This window comes from Lutra lutra, chromosome 9 (genome assembly GCF_902655055.1).
Source record: "Lutra lutra chromosome 9, mLutLut1.2, whole genome shotgun sequence".
Classification (NCBI taxonomy): domain Eukaryota; kingdom Metazoa; phylum Chordata; class Mammalia; order Carnivora; family Mustelidae; genus Lutra; species Lutra lutra.
The window spans coordinates 129557901-129577230 of record NC_062286.1 but is presented as its reverse complement, the minus strand read 5'-3'; the positions used below and the strand labels follow the sequence as shown (position 1 = coordinate 129577230).

The 19330-nt window shown below is 55.6% G+C and overlaps 2 protein-coding genes across 6 annotated transcripts in view; one reads left to right on the top strand and one right to left on the bottom strand.

Annotated features, from left to right (window-relative positions):
* The window catches only part of PLTP (phospholipid transfer protein), a 25150-nt gene extending 11594 nt beyond the window's left edge, over window positions 1–13556 (top strand). The window contains exons 1-17 of one of the 5 annotated variants that reach the window (XM_047743969.1): window positions 3859–4099; window positions 4523–4619; window positions 4711–4821; window positions 4910–5009; window positions 5686–5814; window positions 6493–6648; window positions 7614–7677; window positions 7750–7813; window positions 8471–8562; window positions 9289–9465; window positions 9553–9612; window positions 10810–10974; window positions 11068–11135; window positions 12340–12382; window positions 12487–12550; window positions 12634–12710; window positions 13149–13556. In XM_047743969.1, the coding sequence (XP_047599925.1) occupies window positions 4722–4821; window positions 4910–5009; window positions 5686–5814; window positions 6493–6648; window positions 7614–7677; window positions 7750–7813; window positions 8471–8562; window positions 9289–9465; window positions 9553–9612; window positions 10810–10974; window positions 11068–11135; window positions 12340–12382; window positions 12487–12550; window positions 12634–12710; window positions 13149–13280 (1491 nt within the window). In that variant the 5' untranslated portion in view covers window positions 3859–4099; window positions 4523–4619; window positions 4711–4721 and the 3' untranslated portion in view covers window positions 13281–13556. Of the gene's footprint in view, window positions 1–520; window positions 575–3858; window positions 4100–4166; window positions 4620–4710; window positions 4822–4909; window positions 5010–5685; window positions 5815–6492; window positions 6649–7613; window positions 7678–7749; window positions 7814–8470; window positions 8563–9288; window positions 9466–9552; window positions 9613–10809; window positions 10975–11067; window positions 11136–12339; window positions 12383–12486; window positions 12551–12633; window positions 12711–13148 lie in introns of those variants that run through there. The other 4 variants (XM_047743966.1, XM_047743968.1, XM_047743970.1 and 1 more) reach the window with 4 other exon arrangements.
* Window positions 13402–19330, bottom strand: CTSA (cathepsin A). The gene is made up of 15 exons (XM_047743971.1): window positions 19186–19330; window positions 18824–19005; window positions 18570–18681; window positions 18288–18338; window positions 18111–18197; window positions 17722–17877; window positions 17322–17413; window positions 16916–17000; window positions 16239–16330; window positions 16084–16162; window positions 15863–16005; window positions 15137–15212; window positions 14406–14495; window positions 14139–14243; window positions 13402–13907 (listed from the first exon to the last, which is right to left on the bottom strand). Exons 1-15 carry the CDS (start codon window positions 19237–19239, stop codon window positions 13824–13826), a joined length of 1488 nt encoding a protein of 495 aa, XP_047599927.1. The 5' UTR covers window positions 19240–19330; the 3' UTR covers window positions 13402–13823.

The window sequence follows — 19330 nt, the reverse complement described above, 5'->3', positions numbered from 1 at the left end:
CTCTCTCTCTGCCTGCCTGCCTCTCTGCCTATGTGTGACCTCTGTCACATAAATTTTTTAAAAATTTAAAAAAAAATCTCACCACCACCCAGAGAGGTAGGCACAGATATGAAAATTGAGGCTCTTAAAGAGATTTACTTTTTTTTCCCCCAAAGTTTTTATTTATTTACTTGACAGAGAGAGAGAGATCACAAGCAGGCCCGGGAGGGGGGGTGGGGGGATGCAGGCTCCCCGCTGAGCAGAGAGCCCGATATGGGGCTCAATCCCAGGACCCTGAGATCATGACCTGAACCGAAGGCAGAGGCTTAACCCACTGAGCCACCCAGGCACCCTGAGATTTACTTTTTAATTTACTCTAGAACAGGGGTTGGCAACCTACAGCTCATGGGTGCGAATCCAGCAAGCAGTCTGTTCGTGTAAGTCTTGTTTATAGCTGCCGTGGAGGAGTTTGAACAGCTGACCGGAGACCACAGAGCCAGCACAGCCTAAAATATGTACTATCTTATCTGACTTTTAACAGGAACCGCTCTCTGACCTCTGCTCTAGAAAATGACAGGAGCCGGATTTGAACCAGGTCTGTGTGATTCCAAAGCTAATTAAATAATACTTTGCTCTCCTCGTGGTTTAACAATATCGCTGTGATGGGTGCACAACAGGGGCTAGAAAAGGATTTCTGTCCTGTCCCTTTGAGGGCTGGAAAGTCCCTCCTTCCCTCTTCAAAGCTGGGAGTGAAAGTGGAAGGGATTTGGGGCTTCTGATTTCTTCATCTCTCAGATCGTGTTGAGCACTCAGGGAGGTTGCCAAAGACCCCCCTGGGCTGCCCAACTGCCAGTGTCACTGAAGTGTGAGGGCTGGGGGCACACGCTTCAGGAGGAAGGGGAAACCCAAGGGATGGAGAGTCAGGCTGCCAGGGCAAGTCCCTGGATTCAAGGCCAGTGAGTCCATCTTGTCCCCGAGCCCAGAGCTGTGTTTAGGGTCAGTCGGGCTGAGACAAACATGGGACAGGAGTCCCTTAAGAATCTGGGGTGCTATAGATGTCACCTGTCCCCCAGACACACCTGAGGGCTCCAAACCAGTTTAGTCACTCAGCAAATAGGCGGGACCTCCTCCGTGCAGGCACGGTTCTAGGCACTGGGGAATAAGTGGGGAACCAGATCCTAGCTCTCATGGACACAGACCATGTCTCCATTCACCAATACTTTGGTGGACTGATATTAACTGGTCACAAGATGTATAAAGCAAATAAGCCAGGCTGATGGGACTGAGAGTAATGGTGAGGTAGGCAGGAAGTCCTCTCTGAGGAAATGCCGCTGAAGCTGAGACCAGCATGACAAGGAGCGAGCTGTGGGAAGATCAGGTGGAAAGGCATTCCAAGCAGAGGGAACAGCAAGTGCAAAGGCAGTGTGGCCAGAGCAAAATAAAGGGGGATGACAGAGGGTGGGTGACGAGACAGGGGCACGCGTGTAGCATGCCTGGAAGTCAGGGCACAGAGGCCGCAGTTTATTCTGAGTGTCATGGAAAGCCCTAGATACTAACAAAGGACGCCGATGATTGGGGCTGACATTTTCTGAGCCCTTACTAAATGCCAGGTGCTCATCAAGTCCTTTAAGTCCATTAACTCTTAAAAAAAATGCATTAACTCTTAACCCCTACAAGCAGTCCAGATGTGGAAACAGGCCCAGAGAGGTTAAACCACTGGCCCAAGATCACACAGCTCCATTTAAAGCTCATTGGGGTTGCTGCGGAGACAGTGACCTGCAGGAAACAAGAATCTCCTGCAGGACATCCCAGTGATACAAAGATGGAGCTTGCATTTCAGTTAAGAAATTGAGAAGAGGGCTGGGGCGCCTGGGTGGCTCAGTGGGTTAAAGCCTCTGCCTTCGGCTCGGGTCGTGATCCCAGGGTCCTGGGATCGAGCCCAGCATTGGTATCTCTGCCCAGCAGGGAGCCTGCTTCCTCCTCTCCCTCTCTGCTTGCTTCTCTGCCTGCTTGTGATCTCTGTCTGTCAAATAAATAAATAAAATCTTAAAAACAAACAAACAGGGGCGCCTGGGTGGCTCAGTGGGTTAAAGCCTCTGCCTTCAGCTCAGGTCATGATCCCAGAGTCCTGGGATCGAGCCCCACATCGGGCTCTCTACTCGGCAGGGAGCCCGCTTCCTCCTCTCTCTCTCTGCCTGCCTCGCTGCTTACCTGTGATCTCTGTCAAATAAAAAAAAAAAAAAATCTAAAAAAAAAAAAACACCAAAAAAAAAACCAAACAAAAACTGGCATTCTAAAAAAAAAAAAAAAAGAAATTGAGAAGAGGGGCGCCTGCATGGCTCAGTCGGTTGAGCATCTGCCTTTGGCTCAGATCATGATCCCAGGGTCCTGGAATGGAACCCCATGAGCCCCACATTGGGCTCCCTACTCAGCAGGGAGCCTGCTTCTCCCTCTCCCTCTGCCTGCTGCTCCCCCTGCTTGTGCTCTCTCTCTGTCAAATAAATAAATAAAATCTAAAAAAAAAAAAAAAAAAAAGGAAAATGAGAAGAAAGAAAACTAACATCTGCCAGGTTTTCTGCTTGAGCCAGTCTCCAGGAAGAGTGAGGGCTACTAGAGTTCAAAGGCATTAAGGCACTTCCTCCTCTGGATATCCTTAGCTCTTTCTTCCTTCCTCTCCTCAACCCTTTCTGTCTCATGTGCTTGTGGGGTGTGCCTCTCATCCGAATAGCCAGTATTTATTTGGCACTAGTGGTGTGCCATGTACTGTGCTCAGTACAGCCAGGAGGCACATTTATTCTTGCAACGACCTTGTTGTTTCTGTTTTCGGAAGAGGAAGCTGAGTCTCAGCGCTGCTTCAGTAGGGGTCCAAGAATTGGACGAATTCCAAGAATTTGAATCCTGGTCTGTCGGACTCAAGATTCTAAGCACTAGCTACTGGGCTAGGAATACCACCTCCCACCCTTTCACAGTTCGTGGGTTTTCTGGTAGTAGCTGTCCAGTGGTCTTTACATCTGGTTTCCTGCTAGGGTGGGTCCATACTAGTGCCAACCTCATAGGTTAAGATTAAATAAGTTCCTCTAGATCTAGGATGACTAACCATCCTTGTTGGCCTGGGACTGAGGGGGTTCCCCGGAAGGGAGACTTTCAGTTTCAAAGCTAGGAAGGTCCTGGGCAAATCAGGACATGTTGGCATTCCTACCTGGATGAGTGTGCTTAGTGCTACATATATATGTGTTCAGTGGACACTCACCTTTATTGCTTTTCCTTTCCGCTTTCATCCATTTGACAACAAACAAAGGTTAGGGTTAGCCGGCACCTACTCTGTGCCAGTCCCAGGAGCTGGGAACACACCGCAGGCAGTAGATGGAGATACTGTGGGGAGAACCTAGCTTCAAAGGTTCACACACACAAAATCCACAGTCCCTGGGAAACACCAACCCTGCCTGCCTCTGGGGTGACTCCAGCAGTCTGCGCCCGACCTCCTGGGCAGGCAACACTTGCTTGGACTCTGGTGGGAGAAGGGCCTGTTAGGTCCCTACATAGTGACATAGAGACATTTGGTAGTAGTGGTGGGGGGGGGGGGTCCCCGGGTGAAGCCTGCCAAGAAGAGGTCTTGATGATTGTAGGCGGAAAGGAAGAAAATGTGCCTTGGGCATTGATTTTGTGGGTGGTCCCAAGTATCCCGCACATTTTGCTGAATGAGGAAACTGAGGCACAGTGACCCAAGTGAAGTGACTTGCTCAGGATCATACAAGAGGACATGGGCATTTGGAATTTAAACCAAGGTCCCAGAGAAGCAAGGACTGTTGGGATTGGGCGGGTCAATTCCTGCACTTCCCTCCCTCCTTCCCGGCTTGGGTCCCCCACTTGTCTTGACAGCGGCCCGGCTTGTCACGGGGCTCTGTACAGCCCTCTCCACCCTCGCGGCTGCCAGCGTTCCGCCCCGTCCCCTCCCAGCCCCTGAGGGAGGAGGGGAGAGCAGGAGCGAGGAGGGGGGGTCGGAGAGGCCCGGCATTATAAAGGCGGCTGGACCAGCACTGCCCGCCAGACCCCGCCGCCCGGATCCCCTGCGCAGCCCGCCGCCCCACGTGACCGCACCGACGCCCCCAGCTCCGCCGCAGTGAGTTGGGGCACGTCCCCATCCACCCCCAGCCCCTCGCTGAGCTGCGTGGTCTACTGAACCCGGGTGGGGTAGAGATCCCATGAAGGCGGGCGCTGATATGGGGGTGGGGGTGGGTACCAGGCCGAATCGCGATGGCAGGGATTTAGGACCCGGCGGAGCCGGGAGACCGGTGAGCCCGAGGTCGGGCCGGCAGCCCCCTCTACTCCCCCCGGCGCGGGGCCTGGGAGACTGCGAGACACCCCCCAGGAATGCGCGTGCAGCCGTTTCCATAGTAACAGGCAAGCCGCGCCCGCCCTCTGCTAAAGGAAAGGGGGGGGGCGCTGGTACCCGGGAGGTCCAAACTCATCACGCGGCGGGTGCACGGGGGGACCGAAGATGTCCCCTCCCTTTCCCCCGTGTCCCAAATCCTCTGGGAACCAGAGCGCGAGTCGCATCGCCTCTCTGAGCCTCAGTTTCCGCATCTGCCAAATGGAGGCAATATAATTGGTTCCAAGTTCCCTGAAGAGCTGTTTCGAGGGTAAGGATCCGGCCAGTCCCTTTTCTGGTTGGACAACCGGGGAGTGGGTTTTGGCGGCCCTGATGACTCCAGCGACCCCACCCCACCCCAGGCCCGCTCGCCATGGCCCTCCTCGGGGCCCTCCTCCTAGCGTTTCTGGTAGGCGCTCATGCGGAGCTCCCCGGCTGTAAGATCCGCATCACCTCCAAGGCGCTGGAGCTGGGTAAGGCTCTGGGTCGGCTGAGGGCCGATGAGGGAGGGGTCGCCCAGGCCGTGGGCGCAGGACCTAAGGTTTCTCGCTGCTACTTCAGTGAAGCAGGAGGGCCTGCGCTTTCTGGAACAAGAGCTGGAGACCATCACCATTCCGGACCTGCGGGGCCGGGAAGGCCAATTCTACTACAACATCTCGGAGTAAGCAGGAGACCTGGGGGGCGGGGTCTCGGGCTTCGGGGCGGGGCCTAGGGCCGGGGGGGGGGAGGGACAACGTGGGTGGGGGTATGGGCGTGGCCACATCTTGGGGGCGGGACTCAAGAAACAGGATGGGGGCGGAGAATATAAAGGCCCAGCCCTCCAACATAGGCGGGACCAAGAACCGCAAAGCAGAATCCTTGCTGGCTGAGGCGTGGCTAAAGAGCCCCGGAAAGGGGGAGTCAGGAAATTTGCCAGTGGATGAGAGTGGGGTCTAGGCTCCGAGATGGAGCTAAAGGGAAAGGTACCAGGAAACAAGAGACAAGAACTTGCGACGGTGGGGATAGGAGAAATGGGATATGCAGCTCAGCAGACAGAGACAAAATCAAAGCATTCGGTTAAAAGAGCAGGTCAATCACTACAGGGTGTGAGAGGGAAGGGAGTGTAAGCAATCAGGCCTCTAAAGAAGGGGTGAAGCTCACTTTTAACACCTGGGTCGGGAGAAGCTCATCTCCAAGCTGTCCAAGTCCAGGCCCCGCACTTGAGGGGAAGTGGGAGAATTCCTTCCACCCACCTCAGCTTTCCCAGGCCTGGACCGGGAGAGGAGGGAATTAGTTTCCTGTGGTTGGGTGAGACCCCCTCTTCGTGGTCCTGAAACTAATCCCGAGGCTTCCTGAAGGGTGAAGGTCACAGAGCTGCAGCTGACATCCTCTGAGCTCCATTTCCAGCCAGAGCAAGAGCTGGTGCTACAGATCAGCAACGCGTCCTTGGGGCTGCGTTTCCGGAGGCAGCTTCTCTACTGGTTCTTGTGAGGACCTGGCACTGCCGGGGAGTGGAGGGTGGATCAGGAGGGCCGAGAGGCCGCGGGGCTGTGGACAATCGTTTAGCCTTCCTGCATCTCAATTTCTTCATCTGTGCAATAGGGACAAGCAGACCCACTTCATAAGGGTTTGGTAGAATGTCTAGTAAACTGGGGAAGTGAAGACTTATTAAGAAACATCATGACAGGAGGCTCCTGGGTTGCTCAGTGGGTTAAAGCCTCTGCTTTCGGCTCAGGTCAAAATCCCAGGGTCATTGGATCGAGTCCCACATTGGGCTCTTTGCTAAGCAGGGAGCCTGCTTCCTCCTCTCTCTCTGCCTGCCTCTCTGCCTACTTGCGATCTCTGTCAAATACATAAATAAAATCTTAAAAGAAAAAAAAAGAAGTATCATGACGCGGCTCCGGGATGGCTCAGTGGGCTAAGATTCTGCCTTGGGGTCAGGTCATGATCTCAGGGTCCTAGGATGGAGCCCCAAATTGGGCTCTCTGCTCAGTAGGGAGCATGCTTCCCCCTCTTTCTCTGTCTGCCTCTCTGCCTACTTGTGATCTCTTTGTCAAATAAATATATAAAATCTTTTAAAGAAAAGTATCATGAGGTATGGGGTGGGTGGGGGCTGGCGAAGACCCTGTTAGGCTGGACATTGACTGCCCCACCCCCCCTTGCAGGTATGATGGGGGCTACATCAATGCCTCTGCCGAGGGTGTGTCCATCCGCACTGCTCTGCAGCTCTCCCGGGATGCCACCGGCCGCATCAAAGTGTCTAACGTCTCCTGCCAGGCCTCGGTCTCCAGAATGCACGCAGCCTTCGGGGGAACCTTCAAGTAAGCCCGATCTCCAACCCAGGGCACCCCCCTTTGAGCCTTACTACCTAGTACGATGCAAAGTGCACAGACTTGGGAGCCAGGTCAACAGGGTCCAACTCTCAGCATCCTCATTTCCCTGCTGTGTGACCTTGGTCGAGTCACTGAAGCTCTGTGCCTCAATTTCCTCATTGGTAAGATGAGGATGATAATAGGAACTATTTTATAATTTTATGTTCTGAAGACTGTTTGTTAATATATGTACACATATTTAGAACAGTGCCTGGCATGTTAGTGGCTAGCTTCCTAGATAAGAGTAATTGTGAGCATCAGTATGTGCAGCTGGACATGAACTCAGTAATTGGTAGCCCTCACTACTACTGATAAAAACAATAGCATAATTTCAGGTTTGGGGCTGAGAAGGGGACTTAATGATTGTTCTCAAAGAGAGTGGGAAAGAAAAGATGGTGGATTTATCATCTGGTGTTGGTAGACTGCCAAGTTTTTATTTATCAAAAAAATAACGTATATGCAAGTCCTTGAGGATTCATAAAGGAACTCAGAGCCTAGCTGAAGGTACAAAATATTTGTTATTGGGGCTTTGAGGGAGGAACGGAGTCCTCCCTGGGTTCAGAAGAGGGTAATCTGGGAAGACTGCCTGGAAGAGGAAGCATCTGAGCCTATACAGAGGGACATACAGGACAGGAACGCTGAGGGTGGAAGGGAGGGTATGAGTAAGCATCTGGAAGTGGGGATGCTTACAGCAGGTTTGAAGAACTGGGGGTAAATTCATGGGGCTGGTGGGGGGCAGGGGTTAGGTCTTGAGAATAAGGCTATAGGGGGGATTTGGAAATCCTCCATTAAAGAGGTGGTAATACAGTAAAGCTGAGCCACCTCCTCCCCATCTCTCAGGCTAGTGATTTCTCCTGGGCCTGGATTGGGGTAGGGCAGAGTCTGGGCTCACGTGGTCTCTCCCCTCCTTGCAGGAAGGTATACGAGTTCCTCTCCACATTCATCATCTCGGGGATGCGCTTTCTCCTGAACCAGCAGGTACAGCAGTAGTGTGTGTGTGGGGTGCCCTCCCCTCTTTGGAAGGCCCTGACTCTAGACTCCACCTCGCAGATCTGCCCTGTGCTTTACCACGCAGGGACGGTGCTCCTCAATTCACTCCTGGACACTGTGCCTGGTGAGTTGGTGCTGGCCGGGAGGGAAGCTCCAGGCCATGCCTGGGACTGGACTGGGGGTGAGGAGGGGGCTAGGTGTGTAGCTGCCAGGCAGGGCCTCAGAGTAGCCCCCTGCCATGCCCTGGCCTCAAATAGGGCCTCTGCTGCTGACTGGCCATGTGGCCCTAGGTAAGTACTCACCTTTCTCTGGGCCCTGGTGTCTTCGCTTGGCTGCCGATGCCTCCTTGTGGGGGTTGTTGGAATGAGTAATTGAGCGGTGATTGTCTATGTCCTCCATATGGACTTGCTGATCACTGGGAACTTGTCTGTATTCATCCCTTGCACTTAACAGGTGTTCAGCTAATGCGAATTCCCTTTTCCTGCTGTGACCTCTGCCTGCTGTGGGGTAGAGATCATCATGCCCCACACACAGGGCAGGGGGACAATGAGGGAAAAGAATCCCTTGCCATCTTGTTTAGTGATCTCATGGAGCCCTTGTCATAGGGGTGGCTATGGCAGGAGTGGTCATTAATATTGCTGAGCACGGAGTGCTTCCCACGTAAAACCAATTTGATCCCCACAACAACCCTACGAGGGAGGATTTCTAATCACCGCATTGTGGATGAGAAACAGGCCCAGAAGGGTGAACGCAGCTTGAGTGACTGCGCTCCTTCCCACAGTTCGCAGCTCTGTGGATGAGCTGGTTGGCATCGACTACTCCCTCCTGAAGGACCCAGTCGCTTCCGACAGCAACCTGGACATGGACTTCCGGGTGAGCTGCCTGGCTGCTGTGGTGTCTCTGGCCTAACCAGACCTCCTCCTTGTTCCCAGTGTTGCTCATTTTGTCCTCTGAAGGCACAGCTCTGGGCCACTCCACTGCTGAGTGGATCCCCATGGCCTGCAGAATTCGGTTCAACCCCTGGGTCTGGCTTCTGAGCCTGGTTAACCTTGTCTGTCCCCACCTTTCTGACTTTACCCTGTTTCTCTGCACTCATTCTTTCCCAAATATGCCCCTGGCTTCCTGCCTCAGGGCCTTTGCTCATGCCCACCTCCCCTGAAGCAGTTGGACATAACAGCTCTATGCACATAATCTATGTAAATGTAAACAGCAGCTTTTCTCACTCCTGCTCTGTATCTTTCAAGACCCACTCACAAGCCACCTCCTCCCCAAGTCCCTTTCCTGGGTGTCCCTTCTCTGGCCTAATGGGAGTGCTCCCTTGCAGAACTCCAGCTGCCCTCCTTTGAATGACTTTTTAGGAGTTGTGCTAACAACGAGGGCACCTGGTGGGGTGTTGGTAGAGCATGCGACTCTGAATCTTGGGGTCGTGAGTTCAAGCCCCATGTTGGGAGGAGAGATTACTTAAATAAATACAACTTAAAAAGTTGTGCTAATAAGACCCCTAAAGATAGCAACTGGGTCCAACCCTCACGGGGCCTGACACCGGGCGTGGGAAGATCTGGGTGCTGGGCCAGGCTGACCCTGATCCCCCAACTGTAGGGGGCCTTCTTTCCTCTGGCTGAGGAGAACTGGAGCCTGCCCAACCGGGCGGTAGAGCCCCAGCTGCAGGAGGAGGAGCGGATGGTGTACGTGGCCTTCTCGGAGTTCTTCTTTGACTCTGCCATGGAGAGTTACTTCCGGGCGGAAGCCCTTAAGCTGTCCCTGGTGGGGGACAAGGTATGCTGGGGTCTGTCTGCTGGATGGCCAAGAGGGGACCTGTCCGAAACTCCCAATAACCCTGCCTCATCCTCTTCCCCTCTCCAGGTGCCCCACGATCTGGACATGCTGCTGAGAGCCACCTACTTTGGGAGCATTGTCCTACTGGTGAGTGTTGGTAGGGACGTGGCCAGGGTGGGCGGCCATACCACCTGCACACCAGTGAGGGGACGCGTGAGCTGTACAAGCAGAGGCCCCTGCAGCCACTGCGCAGTAGACAGAAGGCCCGACCTCTCGCCTGTGGCTAAGTTCTCTTATTTGTCAAGGTCGATTCCAGGTCTGGGAAGGGCCCTTGCTGCTGCTTCATGAAGCTAGGAGGAACACAGGCTGAGAACCCAAGCTCTCTAAGTGTAGGGACTCTAACAATGACCGATGTATTCTTTTTTTAAGTTAATTTTTTTAATAATCTCTATGCCCATCGTGGGGCTCAAGCTCATTACCCTCACGATTAAGCGTCCCATGCTCTACTGACTGAGCCAGCCAGACGCCCTGATGTATTCTTCTTTTGCCTTATGATTTCCCCTTGTTTTATGGGAAGAGGGTTGGGAGGTCAAAATCTAAAAAGTATCTCAGTGATCGTTAGAGGGCTTGCCCTTAATCTCTTCTACACTATACAGCCTCCCAGGGCTGTCGCTGAGGATTAACTGAATTAATTCATGTAAAGAAATTAGAGCAGCCCCTGGCGCAGGTTAACTGCTTAGGAAACACGAGCTGCTGTTCCTGCTGCTGTCATCCCCATCGTCACCATCTACCTGATGGCCAAGTGGTGGGGGAGGTTCATGGACTCTCTGGCCAGACTGCCCAGGTCTGCATCCCAGGGTCTGCACCTGGATGACTCCAGAACCGTGGACAAGTTACTTAACTTCTCTGTGCCTTGGTTTCCCCATCTCCAAGATGAGCATGATAGCACCTGCCTCACATGGTTATGATGAGGTCTGAATGAGCTCACACAGGCAAAATATTGGTCAGTGCCTACACGGGAAAGAGCACAGCAGTGCAGAGAAAAGGACGATATGGCAGAGGGCGGGGATATCTGATGCAAACACTGTCCCAGAGGAGTCTGGCTAGAGATAGATCCCCACTAGCAAGAACTCAGGAAAGCAGTAGGAGACATTCCATCCCTCACGTGAGCAAAGGCACAGAGGCTGGGCACAGTTCTGAAGGGTCTGGGAAGCCACACCAGTCCTTGTTTTTTGCGGGTCTGGGCTCCCAGCAGGCAGAGCCTGAGCCACCCCATGTTCCCTCCTGGGGCTCATCAGGGAGCAGATCTGGGACTACCCCCGCCCTCCCCCACTCTGTCCCCAGAGCCCAGCGGTGATCGACTCCCCGCTGAAGCTGGAGCTGCGCGTCCTGGCCCCACCTCGCTGCACCATCAAGCCCTCGGGTAGCACTGTCTCCGTCACTGCCAGTGTCACCATAGCCCTGGTCCCACCTGACCAGCCCGAGGTCCAACTGTCCAGCATGACCATGGTGCGGACACTAGAGCCGGGGTACTGAGGGTCGGGATGAGCATGCTGCGGACCCCGTGGGTCAGTAACCCTGCCCCAACCCCCCTGCCTGTAGGATGCCCGTCTCAGCGCCAAGATGGCACTCCAGGGGAAGGCGCTGCGCACCCAGCTGGACCTGCGCCGGTAAGCAGCCAGTCAAGGTGTCGGGCAAGTGCTTCACCTTGCTGAGCCTGAGTGCCTTCAGGATAGTCGCACCTGTTCAACAACAGATCTATAGCTACTGGGGAGCTAGGGTCTTTGTTCATGTGTAACAAATGCATTTTAATCAGGTGGAATTTCTCTAGATTATCTTTTGACCCAGAGGCAGGCAGAGCAGGTCTTCTGAGAGGAATGAACCAGCCCAGCAAGGTTAAGTGACGTGCCCACGGTCCCACAGTCGCACAGCAAAGAGCCTAACCGCAGGGGTTCAGGCAGAAACAGCCCAGCTTTTCCGATCTTAAGAGTCACTACACCTTCATTTTCTTCATGGACTAAATGGAGGGAAAAAATAGCACCTACTGTGTGAGCCACAGGCAGCCAGGGGTTACTACACAGCGGGGGCAAATGTGCCACAGTCTGTGGAAAGTTCTACTGGACAGCACTGTCCCAGAGGTTAAATGAGATATTGCAGGGTCGTGGTTAAGAGTTTAGATTCTAGGGGCGCCTGGGTGGCTCAGTGGGTTAAAGCCTCTGCCTTCAGCTCAGGTCATGATCCCAGGGTCCTGGGATCGAGCCCCGCATCGGGCTCTCTGCTCAGCGGGGAGCCTGCTTCCCCCCCTCTCTCTGCCTGCCTCTCTGCCTGTGATCTCTGTCAAATGAATAAATAAAATCTTAAAAAAAAAAAAAGAATTTAGATCCTAGAGGCAGCTTCTGCCCTCTACCATCTGTGAGACCGCAGGCGAATGCCTTCGGCTCTCTAGGCTCTATCTGCCTCATCTAAAAAGTACAGATCATTTCATAGCGCCTACTTCTTAGAGCTGTCGGGAGGATGAAGTCACGTTGGCATTTTAAAATATCTTACTATTTAACTTCTGTAACATGCTTAGTACCTAGGAGGAAGTAAGCTCTGTAAGTTTCATTAAACACAAACCATACACGCCAGGTGGTCAGGCCAAGTCTGGTATACAGGAAGTGGTCAATGAATTACAAGTAGCAAACCTGAAGAAAAGGAACCGAAAGCGGGAGAAAGGACTCCCCCACCCCGGGATACACATCTGGCGAGTGGCAGAAGCCGCAGACAGGTGTGAGGATGGGAACATCTGAGGCTGAGACTGAGGGGCATCGGGTGGCCTGAGGAAGGGGAACTTCTGGGCCTTGAGCTTACTGGACACTTCTTTCTCTCCCGTAGGTTCCGAATCTATTCGAACCAGTCCGCTTTGGAGTCCCTGGCAGTGAGTTGGGGGTGGAGGGAGTGCTGAGGCCGGGTCAGGGCTGGGCAGCGGAGGCCTGTCGGCTTCCTATGGCTCGCCCTGACGTCCTGCCCTCTCCCTCCCAGCTGATCCCGCTGCAAGCCCCTTTGAAGACCATGCTGCAGATTGGGGTGATGCCCATGCTCAATGGTAGGGCTGGGGGTCGGAGGGCAGGAGAGGGAAGAGAGGGGAGCTGGGTGGATCCCGGCTGAGCCAACTGCTCCCACCCACAGAGCGGATGTGGCGGGGGGTGCAGATCCCACTACCCGAGGGCATCAACTTTGTGCGTGAGGTGGTGACGAACCATGCGGTGAGTGGGGGGTTGACGCAGGAGGGCAGAGCCTCCCCGCCCCTGATTCACCACCAACCTAACTGGGCTACCTGACCCCAGCTCCTCCCTCATTGACGGCCCCTCCCATTTTAATCTTCCATCATCAGACTTCTCCAGCCCTCTGCACAGCTGTGCCCTCACCTTCTAAGCCTTTTCCCGGATTCCACCCCTAATATCTACTTATCTTGACCGTCTGAGCTAAGAGGTCACCTCCTCCAGGAAGCCCTCCTTGACCTCCACAGACTGTGTTCCTGCAGCCTCTCTTTTACACCCTTCACAGGGAGCTAGAAGACCTTCTTTGCTGCTCCTCCTGTCCCACTAAACAGAACCCCTCAAGGCTAAGAACTCTGACTCTATCTCAAAATTTTGGCCTCTGTGATTGAATGAACAGACTCCCCTCTCTGTCCCACTGCACAGGGCTTCCTCACCATTGGGGCCGACCTCCACTTTGCCAAAGGGCTGCGAGAGGTGATTGAGAAGAACCGGCCTGCCGACACCCGGGACCCCTGGACATCCAGTGCCTCTCCGCCCTCCACAGCGGCTGCCTGAGTCCTCAAGCCCACCCTGGGAGGGGCTTTTGGGACTCCAGACGCCTGTCATCCCCTCCCCCAGGACCTTCCACCCCCAGCCTATAGTGTCCTAACCCCCAGTGCCACAGAGAAGACAGGGCTTTAAGCTGTATCCAATTTAATCCCATAATCAGTCAATCCATTGATTACAGTCCGTCCACCCTCCCCTGGGCTGTGCTGAGCTCTGCTGTGTTCCAGTGCATGAAGGGAGGGGCCAGGCCCCACCCCAGTCAGGAATAAAGTGCTAACTCCCCCAGGCTGTCTACTGAAGCACTGGGGCCTGGTCTGGGAGGCAGAGGGCTGTGGAGGGGTCAGTGGTGGGGGTGGTAGGTTGGTTCTGGAGGCCGGGATCTGCCCCACAGGGGCATTTTGCATAAAAGAGGGCCTCCCTCCTAGCAGGAGAGGCAGGAAAGGGGCTGGATCAGAAGGGGGACTTGTCTCTGTCAGTATGGCTGCATCAGGCAGAACGGGGACTGGTCTCTGTCAGTACGGCTGCATCGGGCAGAAGGGGGACTGGTCTCCATCAGTACGGCTGCTTATTCAGGAAGCGGGAGAACATGGTGAGGGCAGCCTGGGGCTTGTCGGTGGGGACCATGTGCCCAGCGCCCTAGAAGCAAAGCTCTGTAAGATCACCTTCCTGTGTCACCCCTGCCCCTGGGTGCCCCCTCCATCCTACTGGATCCCTCAGCCAGTGACCCTCCTCTTCTCCCACTCCCTCCAGAAAACTTGCTCTTATGGGCCCAGACGGTAACCCAGTGTAACAGAAAGCTGGGAGGAGAGGATGGGTCCTGCCCCATCCCCTCCAGCCAAGCCAACCCTCGTCAGGCCCAGGCTCTACCTTGATGGTGAGAAAGGCGATGTGGGAGAACTCCTTCACGAAGCCAGCAATCTGCTCTCCACTGTCCCCGTAGTCCACTAACCAGGGCCGGCGCTGGACCTCCATCTGCCCCACCAGGAAAGACTTAGCAGCCTGCTGTTGCCCACAGCTGCCAGCAAGACCTCAGGGGCCCGGAACTCCCCCAGGTTTGCCGTCTGTCTGCCCAGAGCCCAGTTGCCAGGCACAGCTGCCCCATCCCTCCCCAGAGCTGGGATCCTTGCGCCTTACCTTCTGGTTGAGGGAATCCACGAACCACTCATCCCCCATGAAATTGCAAGCCATATCCACATCTCCGTTGTACAGCAGGATCCGGTATTTCTGAAGCCGGGCAAGAGAGGGAATGGGGGCTCTGGCGTGAGCGCAGGACCCAGCCCTTCCCTAGTTCAAGCCCTACCCCTTCAGGGAATTCAGGGGACCCAGCTAAATAGCATGAAGCAGGAAACACTCAGGTTTTCTGTTTTCTACATGTCCAGTGCTCTACTAAATGCTTCACCTGTAAAGGTGGATACTGTTATTAACCCCATTTTACAGGTGGGGAAACCAAATCTCAAGATATGAGAAACGTGCCCAGGGTCATACGGCTAGTAAAGGAACCTGCACACAGTCCATTTGACACTAGAGCTCCTGCTCTAATCACTGTGGATACAGAATCTGGTCCTGACTGGCTGTCAGGGTCTCCTAGATGACCTTAGACAAGGCTCTTTCCCACCCTGGACCTCCATTTGCCTGTCTGTAACATGTTCTCCCAGCTCTTCTCCACCTAAAGTCTCCTTAGCCGATGCAGAACCCCCAGCCTCCTACCACAGAGCAGCATGGGGTGGGGGACAAAGTCATGTTCAAATCGTGACCCTGTATCAATGGGCTTTGTTTCTTAGAGTTTCAGCTTCTGGTGTCCAGAGTGGCACTCTCAAGGGGGCCCTGAGGTTGCTGGTGGCCCCCACCGCGCAGCCCCCACTCACCTGCGTGGTGAGTAGCTTCAAGTACTGGTCCTGCACACTTTGGTAGAGGCGGCGGTATTGTATATTCACCAGGAAGCTGCGGGAGCACGTGGGCAGGCCCCATGAAGACCAGGTAAAGGGGAACAGAGTCACATGGCAGACCTCCCCCTCCTGTCCCCTCCCAGCTCAAAGCTCCAGCCCAGGGGGCAGAGCTGGGATTCAGTCCCCTCCTTGTGTCACGTCTCTAGGACTTAGTTGGACGAGAGGCTGGAACACCGAAGTCCTCCACTCACCCGCGTTGGGAAGCGTAGATGGAAACATTTAGTGACGGGCCCACGATTGGGATTTAGCACCAAGGGGCCCACGGGTGTGAGAACCACAGAGCGTTAACGGCAGGAGGGCAGGGGTACTGGTCAATCAGAATGGACTTGAGTGGCCCCTGCCATGCCGGGCGTCACCATGTTACTCAACACGGGTCACAGGAGATCTGTGCAACTGAGGACTGGAGCGGGGGTTGGGGACAGGGTCTGTTGACTCACTACTGGGGAAGCAAACTAACATTTTACCAATGAACTGGTGAAACCTCCATCAGCTGAAGGGTTAGACTTCCTGTACAACTAACTCACCACCACACCCTGAAGGTCACCCCTGAGAGACCCTGGCCAAGGGGTTCCTGGGAACCCGTCTGATACCCACAGGCCCCGAGAGCCTGCCACCCCCAGACCATGGCTGGCCGCAGCGCCTCACTTGCACATGTCCCAGCGGGGCAGCTGCTCAGGGACGTGGAGGGCCTTGCGCACATAAGGGTTGTTGAGGTAGGTGGAGGCGGCCGTGGTGTTGGTGCAGGGCGGGTCCATGCGCACCCTGTCCCCAGAGCGCAGCAGCAGCACCTGGGAGAGCAGACCAAAGGTCAGGGTCTTTGCCGCCCTGGCCCACCCCCACCAGAAGCAGCTCAGATATTTGCACACCTGATGCCGTGTCTGCTTGATCGGCAGGCGAGTGAAGATGTTGCCGAAGTCGTGGAGCACGACCGTGTCCTCCTCGAACCTGCCAGGGAAGTAGGGGATGGTTGCCTCCGTCTCCAGGCGGGGCTAGGGCGCCCAGGGCACACCGCAGGGCCTACCTTAAATGCCCAGGCACACCCCCAGCGCAGGGGGCGTAGAGGTTGTAAATGTTGAGGCCCGAGTTGCCCACGATGCGGGACACTTCCTGTAGCTGCAATGACATGCCGAGCCACCCCCGTGTCACAAAGCCCTGGTCTCCCCAGGATCTCACCAACATGTCCCAAGATTCATCACTCTCCTGCTTCGCCTCTTGTTGTTACCCTCCCCCCACTTTTTTTTACAGGTAGGGGAACTGAGGCTCAGTGGAAGGCCTCTGCCAGCCCGGGGTCTAAACGCTCGTGGCACTACTTCCTAGCACTGTGACTTCAGGCGAGTAACTTTAACATTCTTGACATCACTTTCCTCTTTTGGAAAATGTGGACAATACGATGTCCCTTAAAGGGGAAACTTAAATATTAAATAATCCGTGTGGACCTATGTCAGCCCAGTGCCTGGAACACTGTAGATGTTGAGAGATCCTTTCCCTCCCAGGGATTCTAGGATTTGCCCAGAAAGTCACAGGAAGTAGTGACAGGAACACATCCCTAGATGTGTCCCAGAAAACACCAAATTGCTGTAGGAGGCAGGACAGGAAAGCCAAAGGGGACAGGGTCAGGGAGTCCCCAAGGAAGGGATGTGGTCCTCTTCTCTGGGCTGGGGGTGTCAGGGGTGACAGAGGTTGGGGGAAGAACCTCACATTAGTCACACATTCTGGGTCGGTGTTGTCGTAGAAATTACACTTGTTCTGAGAGCAGCAGTGGGTCTGGAGGGAAGACCAGAGCCTGTAGGAGAGGCACAAAAGCATTCAGGCCCAAGGGGGGCCTCCCACTTTCTCCCTCCAACCTACCACCACCACCTGCCTCCCAGGGGATAAGGAAACGGATCACAGGGGATGATATGGAGGTTCTCCATCTAGCTGCTCTGGGGCCATCCTACCAGCCCTCCTCAGTCCCTTCCCGCACCGAACACTTCTAGCAACCCCAGCCCCCACCTCCTGGTCATAAACTGGGGTAGGGCCCGGGGGTATCATGTGCCTGGAGAGCAGACCTGAGATCTCATGACCTGCCCCACCCAGGAGATTGCCCAACCGCCCCCTCCCATACCTGTTCCCCAGAAGGCCATGGTAGTAGGCGAAATAGACCAGGGAGTTGTCATTCTGCTCATAGGAGGAGAGTCCATTGCCCACAGCCAACCCCTGTGAAACAGCCAGGGCATCCAGGTCATCTGGAGGGAGAGGAGGAGCCTCCCTGGGCTACACCCAGACCTCCAGCAATGTGGACACTGAAATCCAAGCTGGTTTGTGGGGAGGCCACTCAAAGAACAGATCTGGCTGGCTGACAAGTGAGTTTCTGTCCTGGGAGGCACGTGAGCAGGAGTAGGCCAGCCAGTGGCAAGCACATTACAAAGGAGACCAAGTTGGACAGGGAAGATGGCCTGCTTGACCTTGTTCACCGAAAGGCCATGACCATAAGCTGCCTCACTCCCCTCCCGCAGCGGCCCTACCTGCAGGTTCATGCTGGGATCCTGCATGACCAACACGGCCAGGGTGGGGATGTAAATGCCGGCATAGCTCTCTCCTGTCAGGAAAAGCTCATTGTCCTTGTACTCCGGGAAGAGGCGGAAGAAATCCTTCAGGGCCTCAAAATTGCTCTGGGCGACCTAGGGAAAGCAGGATGGAGGGAACCGAAAGCTGCTGGTATTGGAGCTAGAAAGAAATTCAGAGATCATGACACCCACCACCCACTCTGAGCAAGAGGAAGTGGCTTCACCAAGACCACACACAGCCTGCGAAAGAGCCAAAAACAGACTCCAGCGCCATGTTCTTCTCTTCCAGCTCATGCTACCCTTAGAGAACTGGGGAGGCTGGGGCACAGGGCAGGCACTGGACTCACCTCGGTGTCGTTGGTGGCATAAGTCTTGTCATCAGAGTAGGAGAAGCCCACCCCAGCTGGGGACTCAAGGTACAACACATTGGCAATCTACATGGCAGGAGGAAACCAACTGAAGAAGGCTCCCCAACCCATCGGAGTGCCCGGACACCCCCACGGGACCCCCGGCTCCAGCTATACCAGGTTCCAAGAATAGGGGTTGTACTCCAGCGTGGCACCATCTGGCTGCACCTGAAGAGGAGAGAGAGGGCTGAGTGCCAAGGGCCACTGTGCTGGGCACTCCACACTCAGGCAAACCCCCTGCGAGGTATAGCAAGTCAATGGTACAGACGAGGGAACCCAGGCTCAGGAGAACTGCACACTGGGAACACCTCCAAGTCCTGCTGTCCCTCCTCCCCAGCCCCCCCTTTAGGGACTGTCCCCTTCCTGGTTGTAAGGGGGAGACCGTGGCTTTCCACTCACCAGGAAGGGGCCGTGCTCTGTGAGGAAGCCATCTAGGGAGCTGCAGCCAGGCCCTCCGTTGAGCCAAAGCACCAGAGGGCTGCTCTTGGGATCCTTCTGCGATTCCACAAACCTGGGAGGGGAGGCAGAGCAGGGTGAGTGCCGGGGGAGGGACCCCTCCCAGCGCGCCCGCTCCCAGGCTCCCCAGGAGGTCTTCAGACCCTCCTCCAGCTCGCGCCCCGTCCCCTCCCCGCCCCGGAGGGAGGGCCGCAGACCAGTAGTGGAGGTGCTTGGAGCCGGAGCCACGGAGGTAGCCGGAGTACTGGCGGAAAGCCGGCTGCTTGGCCAACCCAGGCAGGCACTGGATCTCATCGACGTCCGGTGCTGCCTGGCCTGGGGGCGCCCAGGGCAGGAGTAGCAGCAGCAGCCAAGGAGGCGACAGCGCGGCTCCGATCATCTGCAGCAGGAAGCGGGGCCGCCTGTTTCCGCGCTCCCTCGCTCCTCGGCGCTTCCGCGGGCCGGCCCCGCGGAGGAGCTGGCGGCGCGCGGCCAGAGAAGTCCCCGGCCAGGCTCCAGCGCCCACCCACCGCACCGCCCCGGGCCGCGGGTCACCTCCGGCCTCCCGGGACGCCCTCACCTCTGCTCCCCCGCGTCCTCGTTCTCCAGGAGGGGCCCGGTCGCGGGAGGTCATGTGGAGTCGGAGTCACGTGGGTGCCGGCGTCACGTGACAGTCATCCTGCCGGGGCCTCGCTGGTCCCCCGGGACCGGCGGCTCGCAGGCGG

Coding starts and splice junctions, on each gene's coding strand:
- CTSA (XM_047743971.1), bottom strand. CDS start 19,239: ATGACCTCCCGCGACCGGGCCCCTCCTGGAGAACGAGGACGCGGGGGA. Junction 18,682..18,823: donor TCCAAGCACCTCCACTACTG/GTCTGCGGCCCT, acceptor CTCCCCTCCCAG/GTTTGTGGAATCGCAGAAGG. Junction 16,331..16,915: donor ACCCAGAATGTGTGACTAAT/GTGAGGTTCTTC, acceptor ATGTCATTGCAG/CTACAGGAAGTGTCCCGCAT.